Source organism: Leuciscus leuciscus, assembly GCF_965113295.1.
Source record: "Leuciscus leuciscus genome assembly, chromosome: 21".
Classification (NCBI taxonomy): Eukaryota; Metazoa; Chordata; class Actinopteri; order Cypriniformes; family Leuciscidae; genus Leuciscus; species Leuciscus leuciscus.
Window position 1 is genome coordinate 35,882,878 of NC_138745.1, and position 15,892 is coordinate 35,898,769.

Sequence of the window (15,892 nt, forward strand, 5' to 3'; positions counted from 1 at the left end):
TTTAACTTTATGCAAATGAAGAACGACTTTCGGGAGCGACAACCAATAGGAGTGAAGCGCGCGTGATCCGTCTCTCTTCAGTGCCGAGTCCGACCGAGGCAAGATGAATGAGAAGCTCATTTTAGTAGTCAGAAACTGTCCTATAATGTATGATATGTCTCCGTGTACATACAGTGGTACTCGCCGTACTGACTCCGAGTCTGAATGCTTTCGTGAACCCAGATAGACCGGATCTGCAGTTAAATAGATCCGCGATGGCAAAGAGCACTCGCTGTTTCTCGTTCATCTTTAAAGGTCCCGTATTATGCCCCTTTTCACAAGATGTAAAATAAGTCTCTGATGTCCCCAGAGTGTGTATGTGAAGTTTCAGCTCAAAATACCCAACAGATCATTTTTTACAGCATGTTTAAATTGTCATTTTTTGGGGCTCAGAAAAACGCGCTGTTTTAGTGTGTGCCCTTTAAATGCAAATAAGCTGCTTCTGCACGACACAGGGGGCGGAGCCTCATGAGCTCGCGCTCAGTCTCTCAGGACAATCTCATCTCACGGAATGGTGATAATATCAGAAACTCTCAGTAACGGTGTTCATTTCGAGTCGGACAATAATGCCTACAGAGTCAGAGTGCTGTATGGAGATGGAACAGGTATAGTTTAGTAGTTTAATTACGGTTATTATAACGTATTTGTCATCTGCTTGTATGTATCCATTATTTATTAATAGCCTACAAGTCTGCTGTCTGAATGATGATCAAACATGAGTTTAATAAAGTTTATTGTACATCACACAAAAGATGAAGCATCAGTTTTACTTCAGAAAATCACCGTAAGAGCTGAGTAAACACAGTAAGTTATAAGAAGTGCGCAAGTACATAAACGAATTTCGGTAGAGTTGAGGGAGCATTCCTGTGGGCGGAGCTTAGTCAAAAAACTGTTCTAGTGATGTCATTAAAGAAGGAAGTAGAGGGATGTAAAAAACTGTTCTAGTGACGTCATTAAAGAAGGAAGTAGAGGGATGTAGTCCAAACGAGCCGTTCGATGTAGGCGACTTCTGTTAAATAAAATATCTCGCTTGGCATTGAACTTTGAGCTTTATAATTTTACAGATATTATTTATACTCTAACAACAACATTACACACTAACTAAAGTTTGAAACATGGGATCACGCAGAACGGGACCTTTAATATTATGCATTTTATGTACTGATTCCATTTATATTTAGACTTTTCCTTCCAAAATGTTTGTAGCGTCAAGAAAACGGATTGTTCTACAACATGGAGTAACATCCGTGAAATGTCACTCACAAACATTACTAGGCAACCAGTAGTGGGAACGCCCACTAGCGACCGCACCGCCAGCCACTGGCGACATGCAGCGACACAGTCACTTGTATTGTGAACACAGCTTTAATTAGGCGGCTTTACAAGGTGCAGATCTGAAACCATTCAATTTCAAGATGATTCGAGATTTGAATCACACGCGCGCACATTTTGAGAAATGATCCTGAGACCAAACCTACACGACATTTTATAAACGAGGCCCGGCGAGTCTGTCGCGGTCACACGGCGCTGCTCTGAATAAGGTCTACAGGTTGTACATTTATTCAAGTCGATGAGAGAACAGGAAAAACAATGAGCATTATTAAAATGCACACAATCTAATATAGACAGTCTGTCGATGAGCGGCAGCCACACTAACGTAAACATTCAGTGTGTCGTCTCAAGGCTCCTCCACTTCTCTGATTGGCTGGATGATGGTGCTGGTGGACTTGTACTGATTGATCTGATTGGCTGCGTGTGTGTTGGTGTGTTTGAGCTGTGTGTTCCTGGGGAAGCTGTTGTCGGGTTCATCTGTGTACCAGTTTTTGTCTGCAGAATGATTGACATCGTTACGGCCTGAAGCATGCTCTACACACACGGGAAAGCAGACGTTCAGCTGTGCATACTCTCGTGCATCGAGGAGCTCTTATAATGTACATGTTGCATTCAGACGGACGGCTTCACTTATGCAGCGTCTCGAGGAGAACAGGTGAAGCAAACTGGGATGATTTAAAGGGACAGTTCACCTAAAAATTAAACTTCTGTCCTCATTTACTCACTCTCATGTTGTTCCAGACCTGTGTGAGTTTCTTCTGCTGAACACTAAAGAAGATATCTTGAAGAATGTTGGTGATCAGACGATATCATATCTCCTTTAGTGTTCAGCAGAAGAAACTCACACAGGTCTGGAACAACATGAGAGTGAGTAAATGAGGACAGAAGTTTCATTTTTGGGTGAACTGTCCCTTTAATATGGAATATACTAGTAAATGCAAGTTAAATAAAGGAGTTATTAGAATCAGCAATATTTTTTTGTACACTTCACCAGAACTTTTTCAGCAATATTTTTTTTTGGTGAAGGTATTTGAGATCAGTAGCAATCACCAATATTTTTATAAGATAAGATTTCTTGATCATTTATTTATCTATAAAAACATTATATTTGGTAAAAAAAAGAAAAAAAAAGAAAAAGCCAAATCAAGAGCAGTTCCTCCAGTGACGCACAATATTGCTGAACATTTTCTTGTGGATTTCTTCGACATTTATAATATTGGAATAAAACAATCATTAATATTATGTTGGATTTCTTGAGCATTTATCAATACAAAAAAACTATTTAGTTAAAATATATATAAAAAAGAGTAGTTTCTACAGCGACTTCACCAGAAAATCTTCAGCAATATTTTTTGTAGGATTTCTTGAGCTTGGATTTTCTTGTGCATTTATCTATGTGTGTGATTTTTTTTTTTTTTTTTTTTTTTTGTTACATGTAAACGTAAAAATAAAAAAATTAATAAAAAAAGGTGAAGGAATTTGATTTAATTTCAAGATTTGAAGTAGAAAAAATCAGCAATATTTTGTAGGATTTCTTGATCTTGTCTGATTTTCTAGTGCAAATGTAGGACTGTTTTAAAAAAAAAAATTATTATAAACATTTTTTTTTTTGATGAAGGCATTTGAGATCATTTTCAATGTAGGGACTTTTTAAAATGATTTCATTGTTATCATGCTCAAATGTTTGGAAATCAAAACCATGCAAACTACATAGGAAGAATGTGCTACACACTACACACACGCTAGCTCAGTCTCTACTGACGGTCACCATGGTAAAAGCATTGTGTTATGGAGCTCGTACGTATCAAGACAGCGACTGAAGGAAAGCAGATCTCCTGAATCTAGAGAAGACACATGCACTGCACACATGACCTTCAGAACGGCCAGAACAAGCGGCTTCACTTTCAGTTAGAAAGCAAAGAGTCGATGCCGGCGTGACGGTTTGAATGCACGAGTTTTCAGCTCATAACCATCAGAATTATGAGGGATGGTTGCAATAATGACATGCATTTATTTCCATACCTGAGACCCCTCTATTCGTCCTGGGCGCACTTTAGGTAAAGAAAGGTACAGGTAAATGGTGTAAGTGGAAACATCCTGATTCTCTGATGCAACTCAATCTTCTTATGCATATGCATATATATATATATATATATATATATATACAGTACAGGCCAAAAGTTTGGACACATTACTATTTTTAATGTTTTTGAAAGAAGTTTCTTCTGCTCATCAAGCCTGCATTTATTTGATCAAAAATACAGAAAAAAACTGTAATATTGTGAAATATTATTACAACTTAAAATAATAGTTCTCTTACGAGAGGTCTCTCGTACTGCGTAAGATATCTTACGCTAGGGGAAAATCCTTTTTCCGCGAGATATTGAAGCCAAAAATTATCCTTAATTTTGTAATAATGCAAAACGCGTTGCAGCAGCAATGCAGACATAGGCGAGACAGCTCGCGCGCCTATTGGCTGCTCTGCGGCAACTGCAGCAGCCTATCGAGCGAGGCCTGGCGTGACGTCAGACCCAATCAGGGCACTTCGCGCCCGCTGCGTCACGTCCCGCCGAAATGGGCGTGGTCTAGGCCTATAAATATCGCTCGCAGGCAGCTATTATCTGATTTTTCATCCTTCAAGCGAAGCACACGCATCGCTGGAGCTGGATTAGGAGCCGCGCCGTCGAGAGAGAGCACCTTCAGCGGGACGAGTCACTGAAGTCGCTGGCCGCGCCGCCTTCCTGCCTTCCTGCTGCGCTTTCCGGCGCTTATATCCTTCTCTTTATTACACTGTATTTCTGTGTGTGTGTGTCGCCGCCGCGACACACATTTCTAAAAGAGCTAGCGTCTTTTTAAAGATGCCTTCCTGCGGCTCGTGCAGAGCCACACTCAGCGACGGGGACCGCCACGTGATCTGCGTTTCCTGCCTGGGTGAGGAACATGCAGCTCTCGCGCTCGCTGACGGCGGATGCCCTCACTGCGAGCTGATGGCAATGGCGACTCTGAGGACTCGCCTAGCCGTCTTCACCGAGACTGCTCCCCCGCCCGCCGCGGCGTCGCGCCGTAAAAAGCGCCGTGGCCAGCGGGCCCCGGAACCCTCCCTCAGCCGCCAAAGCTCGCCGGTTCGCCCGCTTGCTTCCCCGGCTTCTTCTGTTTCGCTTCCTGACGGACAGCGGCCGCCGTCTGCCGCCGCTTCCGTTGATATCGCGGATGAGGAAGCCCTGCTGGGAGAGGATGATTCCTGCTCTATCCTGGCGTCAGGCAGTGAGGATTAGGCGGGCTCTGAGGACCCCGCGCCCCCTGCCCGCACTTCGTCAGGCAAGAGAGCTTCCATCGAGACGGAACTCATGCGAGTACTCGCACAGGCCGCGGCGAGCCTCGGCCTCGAGTGGTCTTCGCCTGAGCAGCCCGCTCACAACCGGCTGGATGGATTTTTCCTGCCTGGGGAGCGCGCTTCACCTGTGCCCAGACCGGCGCCTTTTCTTCCTGAGTTACACGAAGAAGTCGCCAAGTCCTGGAGCGCCCCGCTAGAGTGCGTCCTGCTGTTTCTTTGGCATTCTCCGCCGTTGACGATGCCAAGAACAAAGGATACCTCTCGCTGCCGCCGGTTGAAGAGGCGATAGCGGCCCACTTATGCCCGCCCTCCGCTGGACGGCGCGCTAAGCCGGCCCTACCCTCTAAAGCTTGCCGCACGGCGTCGAGCTTGCTCCACCGCGCTTTCTCCGCCGCCGGGCAAGCTGCGTCAGCGTTGCATACCATGGCAACGCTCCAGATCTTCCAGGCCGATCTCCTCCGTAAGCTGGATGAGGAAGGACCTGACGCGATCTGCGTGCCGGACTTAAGGAGTGCCACGGACCTCGCCCTTCGTGCTACTAAGTCCGCAGCGCAAGCCATTGGACGGACTATGGCTTCTCTCACCGTGTCTGAGAGACATCTATGGCTGACGCTCTCGGAAATGGCCGAGTCTGAGCGCACCGCGTTCCTCGACGCCCCGCTTTCCGCCGCAGGCCTCTTCGGATCCTCCGTCAAAGATTTCGCGGAGAGATTCGCAGAGGTACAGAAAGCGTCTCAGGCTATGAAGCACTTCCTCCCGAAGCGCTCCAGCTCTGCAGCAGGCCGTGCGAAACCGTCTGCTCAGAGCTCACAGCCACAGCCACCGTCCACCGCCTCCACTTCACAGCGCCGCCAGGCCAGAAGCGCGAGACCGCGCTCCCGCTCATCCGGTCGCCGCCCCGCAGGACGCGGCCCGCGACCTAAGGTTACGGTGAAGCCCGAGGCCCCGAAGTCGTCCTAGCACAGCTAGGAAAACAACGGTGTTCCAGTCCAGCTGCGGCCGGACTCACACCAAAGCTATTCGCTCGTCCAGTTCCAGAAAATGTGACTGTTCCAGTGTTTTCTGCAGCCAACAAGTCGGTTCTGTCACCCGCTTGCCTGCACACAAATGCCGTTTTCACGGCTACCCAGATAAATCCCCAAAAGAGCGTATTTTCTGGTGTCCCGGCCACGGCCGATGGTGTTTCGTGTGTAGTAAGAATGCCCACTGCCCAGTGCCCATCCCTACACATAAGCACAGCCTGTCACACAGGGCTCGCGCACATAAAACCGACTCAGGTCGGTTGCGCTTCAAACATGGTGAATGTGCCCACTACCCAGTGCCCACTAACACCACGTTATGCATGTCTCACGGTTTCTGTAAAAACGAAACCAACGTGCACTCGCTTCACGCAAGCGAACGATGTTTTCGGTGTGATAAATGTGCCCGCTGTCCCGCGCCCACATCCACACATAGACATGACAGTTCCCACGGGAACCGCCCAGCCCTCCCCCTCGCGGTTAACCACCGTAGAGGAGTCGAGCGCGGGCAATCTGCCCGCTGTCATCAGCGCGCCCCATGCCTCAAATGTCACGAGCGACACGCTTGTGTTACAGCACACAGAAGCTTCTCCATCGCTGAGCGAGCAGAGCGCGCTTCGTATTCGACCCCTAGCTATCCATGCAGACGCATGGGCAAAGCTGCCCGGGGTTTCGAAGTGGGTGCTGAACATTATAAAAAGAGGCTATTCGCTGCAGTTTCGCCGACGCCCTCGCCGCTATGTGGCGCGCGTCGAGACCACGGTAAAAACCGAAGTAGCACATCTACTTCGAGCCGAAGTGACGAAACTATTGAGAAAAGGGGCCATAGAACCCCTCTCTCAAGATCAGAGCGAAGGAGGGCTATACAGCAGATACTTCCTGGTACCGAAAAAAGACGGGGGTCTCAGACCCATACTAGATCTAAGGCAACTGAACAAAGTGCTTGTGAAGCGACAGTTCAGGATGCTCACGACCAGGCAAATCCTTGTGCAGATTCGCCAAGGAGATTGGTTTGTGTCAATAGATCTGAAAGACGCGTATTTTCAAATACAGATAGCGTCACGTCACAGGCGATTTTTGAGATTCGCCTTCGAGGGCCAGGCATATCAGTACACAGTCCTGCCGTTCGGTTTGTCCCTAGCACCCCGTACATTTACGAAGTGCATGGACGCGGCGCTCGCACCCCTCAGAATGAGAGGCATGCGAGTGCTGAATTATTTGGACGATTGGCTGATTCTAGCGCAATCTCGCGCAGTGCTCATAGAACACACGACCATTTTACTCGATCACCTCGAGGATTTGGGTCTGAGTGTCAATTGGGCGAAGAGCTCCCTGTCACCCAGTCAGAAAATATCTTTCCTGGGCACAGAACTGGACTCACTATCCATGATAGCGCGACTATCACAACAGCGCGCGGTAGACATTCGACGCACAGCGAACTCTTTTCGCTGCGGCGCGTCTGTCCCGCTCAAAAGATTTCAGAAGATGCTAGGTCTCATGGCCTCAGCATCGTCAGTACTCCAGCTGGGTCTGCTCCGCATGCGCCCGCTGCAGTTTTGGCTGAAAGCGCGAGTCCCACGCAAAGCGTGGGCACCCGGTTTGCTTCGCCTCAGGGTCAATCAGAAATGCGTTACAGCTCTGAAACCCTGGAAAGCGAACGACTGGTACCAATCAGGTGTAAGCCTGGGGACTTCCTCGAGGGTGAAAGTGGTGTCCACGGACGCGTCCACCTCGGGATGGGGAGCGCTGCTCGAGGGCAGACCGTTCTTCGGCCAGTGGTCAGAACGGGAGAAGCTCCTGCACATAAACTGCCTCGAAATGCTGGCAGTAGACAACGCGCTGACGCGTTTTTGTCCCCAAATAAAAGGTCACCACGTCTTGGTCCGCTCGGACAACATGTCTGTGGTATCCTACATAAATCGCCAGGGCGGCATCAGATCCGAGAAACTGTACAGGCTGGCAGAACGCCTCCTGGTATGGGCTCAGTGCAACCTGCGCTCGCTCAGAGCAGCGCACGTGCCAGGGATCATGAATATAGGACCAGACAGACTGTCCAGGAACAATGTTCCGGCAGGCGAATGGTCCCTACACCCACAGACAGTCCAACTGCTGTGGAAGAAATTCGGCAGAGCGGAAGTGGACCTGTTTGCGTCTCAAGAAAACGCTCACTGTCAAGAATTTTTCTCCAAGAGCAGGAGCGCGCTGGCCCATGTGTGGCCCCGCCGCCCGCTCTATGCTTTTCCCCCCGTCTCTCTCCTGCCTTAGGTGATAGAACGGATCAGGGAAGAAGGATGCTCAGTACTGCTGGTAGCACCGTTCTGGAAAAACCAACCTTGGTTCCCAGCCGTGATGCAGTTAGCAAGTACTGCCCCGTGGCCAGTACCAGTGAGGAGAGATCTCCTCTCACAGGCCCGCGGCTCGATCTGGCATCCTCACCCGGATCTATGGTCCCTTCATGTCTGGGCCATCAACGGGTACATGTTGGACTCCCTAAAGGAGTATTAAACACGATCACGCAGGCTAGAGCTCCGTCTACAAGACGACTCTATTCTTCGAAATGGTCAGTGTTTTCGGGCTGGTGCACAGCCCGTGGTGTGTCACCCACAAATTGTGATGTGACGGAGGTGCTTTCCTTCCTACAAGAGCTGTTGGATGGGGGCAGGGCCCCCTCCACGCTCAAAGTTTATGTGGCGGCTATAGCAGCGTTCTCAGAAACAACGCTTGGTCAGTCAATAGGAAGGAACGATTTAGTCATCCGCTTCCTTAAAGGAGCTAAGAGACTGAATCCTCCCAGACCTCCCTCAGTCCCCGTATGGGACCTTTCTACGGTTCTGGAAGCCATGAAAGGTGCGCCATTTGAGCCTTTACAGTCAATCGATTTGAAACACCTGTCTTTCAAAACGGTGTTTTTGCTGGCTCTCGCTTCAGTGAAGCGCATAGGGGATCTGCACGCGCTCTCTGTGAGCGCGGCGTGCATGGAGTTTGGGCCCAATGACTCAAAAGTTATACTCAAACCTAAGCACGGTTATGTTCCAAAATCCCTCAACACACCGTTTAGGGCGCAGATTATCTCTCTGTCAGCCCTACCGGTCCCTGATGAGGAAAGAGACGCGAGCCTCCTTTGCCCAGTCAGGGCATTACGAGCTTATGTGTCTCGCTCGTCTGTTTTCAGACAGACGGAACAGCTCTTTGTTTCGTTTAGCGGACGTTCTAAGGGACTAGCCGCGTCGAAACAGAGCCTATCCAGATGGATAGTTGATGCTATAGCGCTGGCATACGCCTCCAAGGGCATGCAGTGCCCTTTGGGTGTCAGAGCGCATTCCACAAGAGGCATGGCCTCTTCGTGGGCTTGGTCGAGTGGGATTGCCTTGCAAGATATTTGTATGGCGGCAGGCTGGGCCTCCCCGTCTACATTTATAAGGTTTTATAACCTAGAGGTTCCCGCCCTGCAGGCCAGGCTGCTGTCGGTCTAGACTACCAGTATTATCTGACCTGATGCGTTCAGCTCAGAATGCTGCGTTTACTGAGCACAGCTCAATTTTCGACAGTTTAAAGCTGGGCAAACTGTGTAAGACCCACATTTTTTCCCCATCTGTTCAGGCCGTACCCCGCCCTGTCTGTATGATGAAATTTGCGTCCCTTCGACGCTACTTTATGTGGAAAAGTGAGGCTGCACCCCTCCTTCTTCCCGGACTCTCTGTGAGTTCACTGAGTGTTTGTGCACTATATGTACCCCGGGCTTTCGCCCTTGGGTCTTTGGTGTCAGATCTCAGCACGCACGGCGTTTTACACTGGGTCCCCTAGCGTAAGATATCTTACGCAGTACGAGAGACCTCTCGTAAGAGAACGTACTCGGTTACTAACGTAACCTCGGTTCTCTCTAGAAGAGGGAACGAGTACTGCGTATCTTGCCGTGCATGCACACGCTCTGGTTGCTTCGATGATGAAAAACCAGATAATAGCTGCCTGCGAGCGATATTTATAGGCCTAGACCACGCCCATTTCGGCGGGACGTGACGCAGCGGGCGCGAAGTGCCCTGATTGGGTCTGACGTCACGCCAGGCCTCGCTCGATAGGCTGCTGCAGTTGCCGCAGAGCAGCCAATAGGCGCGCGAGCTGTCTCGCCTATGTCTGCATTGCTGCTGCAACGCGTTTTGCATTATTACAAAATTAAGGATAATTTTTGGCTTCAATATCTCGCGGAAAAAGGATTTTCCCCTAGCGTAAGATATCTTACGCAGTACTCGTTCCCTCTTCTAGAGAGAACCGAGGTTACGTTAGTAACCGAGTACGTTTTCTATTTGAATATACTTTAAAAAATAATTTATTTCTGTAATGCAAAGCTGAATTTTCAGGATCATTATTCCAGTCTATCACATGATCCTTTAGAAATCATTCTAATATGATGATTCATTATCAAAGTTGGAAACAGTTCTGCTGCCTAATATTTTTTCATAACCTGTGATACTTTTTTAGGATACTTTGATGAATAATTTTTTTTTTTTTAAGTAAAAAAAGAAGCAAATGTTGTAAAAATAGAAATCTTTTGTAACAGCAATATCCACTACTGGTCAGTCATTTGGGGTCAGTAATTTTTTTTCTTTCTTTTTTTGAAATAAATCAATACTTTTATTCAGCAAGGATGTGTTACATTGATAAAAAGTGATAGGAAAGAAGATTTATATTATTAGAATTTTTTTTTTTTTTTTTATAAATGCAGTTCTTTTTAACCTTTTATTCATCAAATATATTAGGCAGCAGAACTGTGTCCAACACTCATAATAAATCAGAATATTAGAATGATTTCTAAAGGATCATGTGATAGACTGGAGTAATGATCCTGAAAATTCAGCTTTGATCACAGAAATAAATTATTTTTTAAAGTATATTCAAATAGAAAACTATTATTTTAAGTTGTAATAATATTTCACAATATTACTGTTTTTTTCTGTATTTTTGATCAAATAAACGCAGGCTTGATGAGCAGAAGAAACTTCTTTCAAAAACATTAAAAATAGTAATGTGTCCAAACTTTTGGCCTGTACTGTATATATATATGCATGTGTTTAAAAACTGCACTTGTGCTTGCGTTAAAGATCATTTAATGTCACTGAGGCTCTGAGTGTTTTAAAAGCAAAGACTTCACATCATTAATACAGAATTTTTTTTTTTTTTATTATTATGTTTAAGATGTGGCATACACTAGTTCATTATAATCATATATAAGAAAAATCTCTTACACTTGATATTGAGAGAATCAAAACTTTGGTGTGAGCATGTTACTATAGCAATGAACGTGAATTAAACAGAGAAAGCAAACAAACGTCCCGCTTGCGTCTTTACAAAAACTCCTCCGACATCGCAGCATTCTTATAGATTAGGTTGTACCAACCAAACTGGACATCAAGTTCAGTCCACAAGTGTTTAACAGCCTTAGAAATATTGAAAAGTGGAAGATAAAACATTTGTCTTAATAGCACAGAAACATCTGAGCGTGAGCTTTAAACCCACATCCCGGGAATAACGCTCGATTTCCCATCGCGAGACGTCCGAGATCTGCCCAACCAATGGAATCATTCCTCAGTGTGTGTCCGTCAGGTTCAGGTCGGGTTTTTAGATCACACTTAACCTGTCACTAACCCGACTGTAAAACCTGGTCAGGAAACATGAGTGACGTTTTGCCCAAAAGCGCATGTTTCACACACAGCGACACGTAAATGCACGTCTTCATGCGTATGCTATGCGTTTCTGTCAAGGCTGATCATGTGATTATACTCTCATTCTGTCATCCGTCGTCTCAAGAAGGCAGTGAATCCAACAGAAAAGCATTTGAAAAATACTAACATTCTTTATGAGCACATACAGTATATTAATGTATGAATACAGTGAGTCCAAACATCTGAGAAAATCGTACATTTTTGAATAATATTTCAGATTCGGCAATATTTAGAGGTCAATAATCCCCCCCCAAAAAAATCAATTAAGATATGTAGACTTTATTAGTCATTTTTCACTCGTCAACCTTTATATTTGTAATATCTATTGTTCATTTATTTTATGGATCTGTAATTTATTTGAATTAAACAGATTTTTCTCTATTGCACGAATCCATGAAATGTTTGTTTGACATCGTTTCTGTTTTGAATCTAAATTTGGTGAAAAAATTATTAAATTGCAAACGTTTATTAAAAAAAATCCCTGAAAATTATAGATATTATTTATGATTTATTGACTTCATTGATTTTTTTTCCAATTAAAATATGTTGTTTATTTGTCGTTTTTCATTTGTCGTCCTTCATATTTGGTGCATTTGTTTGATATTTTTAAAATTTCAAATATATATTGTTAATTAATTTTTTTATCTATGAATTATACCGATTTTTCTCTATTGCAGAAATACATGAAAAATAAATCACAATTGTTAAAAAATAAATCGCAAATTGCAAAGTTCAATTAAATTTTAACTGCAATTTTTCTGATAATTTTTTTAAATATTATTTATTAAATAAAAAAATGAATATAATTGTTTTTATTGACTTGTAATATTTCAATGTAATGTATAATTAATTAAGAAGCGCCAGCCGTTTGGAGCCCACTGTACGGTAGTCTGAGACAGGAACATTAGGATGTAGAAGCACGAAGGCGTGATGCGTTCACTCGTCAGGTCCGGTGTCGTGAGAGTCGAGGGTTAAAGTGCAGTTAAAGTGCAGAGTGGTTAAACTGATGAATCGACCCGACACAGTGTTACCCGTGAAAGACATACTAATCATCCCACAAGTTTCTCGTGTAAACGGTGGCCGGTGCTTTACACAGATGCAACATCTAGAATGCTAAGTAAACATTTGATACGTCTGAAGTAAAAAAATAAAGTCCGTCATTTGCGTTTCGATATACCGAACCGTGTGATGATGAGTCCGTGACGTCACACGCTCAAACAGGCACAGCTCGAACGCTTACAGAGGAACGTACTTCTGTTTGTCCCGCTGGTCCCGGCTCCGGCTCCGGCCCGGTCGAGTGGAGGATGGGATGGACTGGCCCGACGGGCTCTTCTTGCTGGGGAAGTTGGTGGAGTTGGTGGACAGGTTGGCGCGGGTCTGGCCGGCGTTGTGGTCGAATTGCATCAGGCAGAAGATCAGATCTGTAGGCACCAGCTCAAAGTCGTACGGAGGGTTCGTGATCACGTATCTGTGACGAGAGAGACAAACGGTCACACACCACTGCCAATACTTCCAGCCGACAGCGAACGAGTGAGTGAAGACAGGAATCTACTGAAGAAAAGCAAACTTGCTTATACGTGACCCTGGACCACAAAACCAGTCACATGGGTCAATTTTTTGCAATTGAGATGTATACATCATATGAAAGCTGAATAAATAAGCTTTCCACTGATGTGTGGTTTGTTAGGATAGGACAATATTTGGTCGAGATACAACTATTGAAAATCTGGAATCTGAGGCAAAAAAATCAAAACATTGAGAAAATCTCCTTTAAAGTTCTACATTTATGTTGGTGATTGTGCTGCATTCACTCAAATAAATGTTTTATATATTTACGGTAGGAAATGTACTAAATATCTTCATGGAACATGATCTTTACTTAATATCCTAATGATTTTTTTGGCATAAAAGAAAAATCTGTAATTTTGCCCCATACACTGTATTGTTGGCTATTGCCTCAGATATACCCGTGCGACTCGAGACTGGTCACGTGATCCAGGGTCACATATAAGCAAAAGTTTTGAAAGAAATTAATACTTTTATTCAGCAAGGAAGCATTAAATTGATCAAAAGTTTATTTTACATTGTTATAAAAAATCTGTTTCTAACATTATTTTGATGGTCCCCTTCAGACATTCTGTTGAACTTATTCTCCTAATCTGAACCCAAACAGTCTCTGAGTTAGTGGACATGAAGCTTCAGCGGTACTTATAGAGTGTGTTCAGTTCGCTTGGCTCGTTTGGTCCAGACAAAATATTTAGTCCTGGTCCGCTTAGCGTTCACATTGGCATTTTAACACTGAACCTGAGGCATAGGGATATGTTCACAACCTGATTGGTCGGTTTTTATTACGTGTTGCATCCAAAACAATGGTGTGTTCTGGGATAAATGCGCTCGTTGTGTGTGTGTGTAGCCTACATATATGATGGTATTTTGACCAGCTGAGAACTTGTGAAGAGTTTATAAAGTGTGTAAACAAGTCAAAACAGCGGCAGGAATCCCTCCATCACACACACACACACACACACACACACACACAGTTCTGATGCCTCATGATGAACATCATGATTATGACGAGAAAAACAGTCTATTCTGTTCTATTTAGGGTCACATCTTGTGACATCATGTCCTGCTTTTGGTCTGTTCACGTGTCTTTGGTGTGTGTTGTGTTCAGATTCAGTCAAACCGCACCAGAGTTGGTTTGGAAGCGAACTGAGACCCATGTTTCCAGCGTCTCGGTCCGCTTGTGCGCTCCAGGGTTCAGACGGCAGCGTTTACTCGTGCCGCACTAACAGACCAATCACAGAAGAGTTCGTTTTTATCCAACCAAACATGCCAAGCGTGAACACACCTGTGGATAACACAATATCTACAGGAGACCATCAAGATAAAGTGTTCCTCAAATAAATGCTGTTCTTTTGGACTCTCTATTCATCAAAGAATCCTGAAAAACACAAAAATATAAAGCAGCAGAACTGTTTTCAACACTGATAATAATCATAAATGTTTCTTGAGCATCAAATCATCATATTAGAATGATTTCTGAAGGATCATGTGACACTGAAGACTGAAGTATTGACTTTGATCACTGGAATAAATTACACTTTACTATATATTCACATAGAGAACAGATGTTTTAAATTGTAATATTTCACAATATTACTGTTTTAGATCAAATAAAAGGGACTCTTTCAAAAACGCAAAAAAAGGTTTAAATATTACATACAAACCAAATTGACTTGTGTTCCCTCACCGTTTGGTGCACTGACTGGGTGATCCCAGGTGTGCGTCTCTTAACCGGTAGATCCCAAAACACAACATGTTGTACGTCTTTAATGCTTTACAGAATAGATCCCCGTAACAGCCGCCATCCTGAGAAACAAACACACACAAACATCATATGCTGCTACTAAACTGAGAGAGGAACAGCTTTAACATCAAGCCTCCAAACATCCAATCACATCCTCTGACGCGAATTTCGTGTTGCATGTCGAGGGATTTATTCGATAAATGTGTTTTTATTAACCGTTTGTCTTCTGATTGGATAGAAAATGATCCACCTCAGTTAAGCGTATACGTATGTATTTTTGGAGCTCAACTTTATTTCTAGAGCACTTTCAAAAACCACAATGGGTACCAATGTGCTGTACATAAAAATAACAAAAATAAACAAATACATACGATTTACAACACATTATTAAAAGCTGAGGAAAATAGAAAAAGAAAATTTTATCTTTATAATTTATATAAAATATAATTTATTTAAAATGTTATGTTTATATGGAAACATGGCTACTGGCATTTGATGTGTGTTCAAACCCTGTTCTGAGACTCTGCATGTCACATAAACATGAATAACCAGAAGGCGTCTCACCCCCAGGTCAGCGAAGGGTCCGTCATAGAGCGCCAGCTGAGCGACCCGGCACCGGTCTCGGTTGGCCAGAGTTTGAGGAGTGCTGTAACCTCCTCTCAGAGCGTTCTCCTCCGCCAGCAAACCCTCCAGCTCCGGTGTGGCGCCTCCCGTCACCAGCGTCCGGATCAGAGTCAGGATATTATCATTGAAGTACGTCTGAGAGCGAAACACATACGGAAGCATTAACCCTCTGAGGTCGGCAAACGCGCCCCCGCGTTTTGCTGGATTTTCTTCACATTGTAGTACAATAAACTTAACTTACTCCGTCATTTATGGTCATACAGAAAAAAGAAATATAAAAAAAGAATCTGTGATATTTCTACTTTTGTATGTGTCCACTTACAATCAAATCAAAACATTGTGCTTTTGTAAAATAAAGAAAATAAACAGGGTGTGCGTTCTGCCTCTCCACGTCTATAAACTGAAACAAAACTCAGCGAATACTTGTCACACATTTATGAGCCATATGCCTTTATACACATTTAAGTGTGTACTTTTAAATGATCGGATTCAAACTGAAAACAAATATTCTCTGTTT

General features: G+C 44.5%; 1 protein-coding gene across 8 annotated transcripts in view; it reads right to left on the bottom strand.

Moving 5' to 3' along the window:
- Positions 1–755: 755 nt before the first annotated feature.
- The window catches only part of kcnma1b (potassium large conductance calcium-activated channel, subfamily M, alpha member 1b), a 137,931-nt gene continuing 122,794 nt past the window's right edge, over positions 756–15,892 (bottom strand). For 6 of the 8 annotated variants that reach the window (XM_082152389.1, XM_082152386.1, XM_082152388.1 and 3 more), the window contains 5 exons: positions 15,316–15,510; positions 14,695–14,813; positions 12,694–12,909; positions 3,394–3,422; positions 756–1,905 (listed from right to left, as the gene is read on the bottom strand). In XM_082152389.1, the coding sequence (XP_082008515.1) occupies positions 1,718–1,905; positions 3,394–3,422; positions 12,694–12,909; positions 14,695–14,813; positions 15,316–15,510 (747 nt within the window). In that variant the 3' untranslated portion in view covers positions 756–1,717. The remainder of the gene's footprint in view (positions 1,906–3,393; positions 3,423–12,693; positions 12,910–14,694; positions 14,814–15,315; positions 15,511–15,892) is intronic. The other 2 variants (XM_082152387.1, XM_082152392.1) reach the window with 2 other exon arrangements.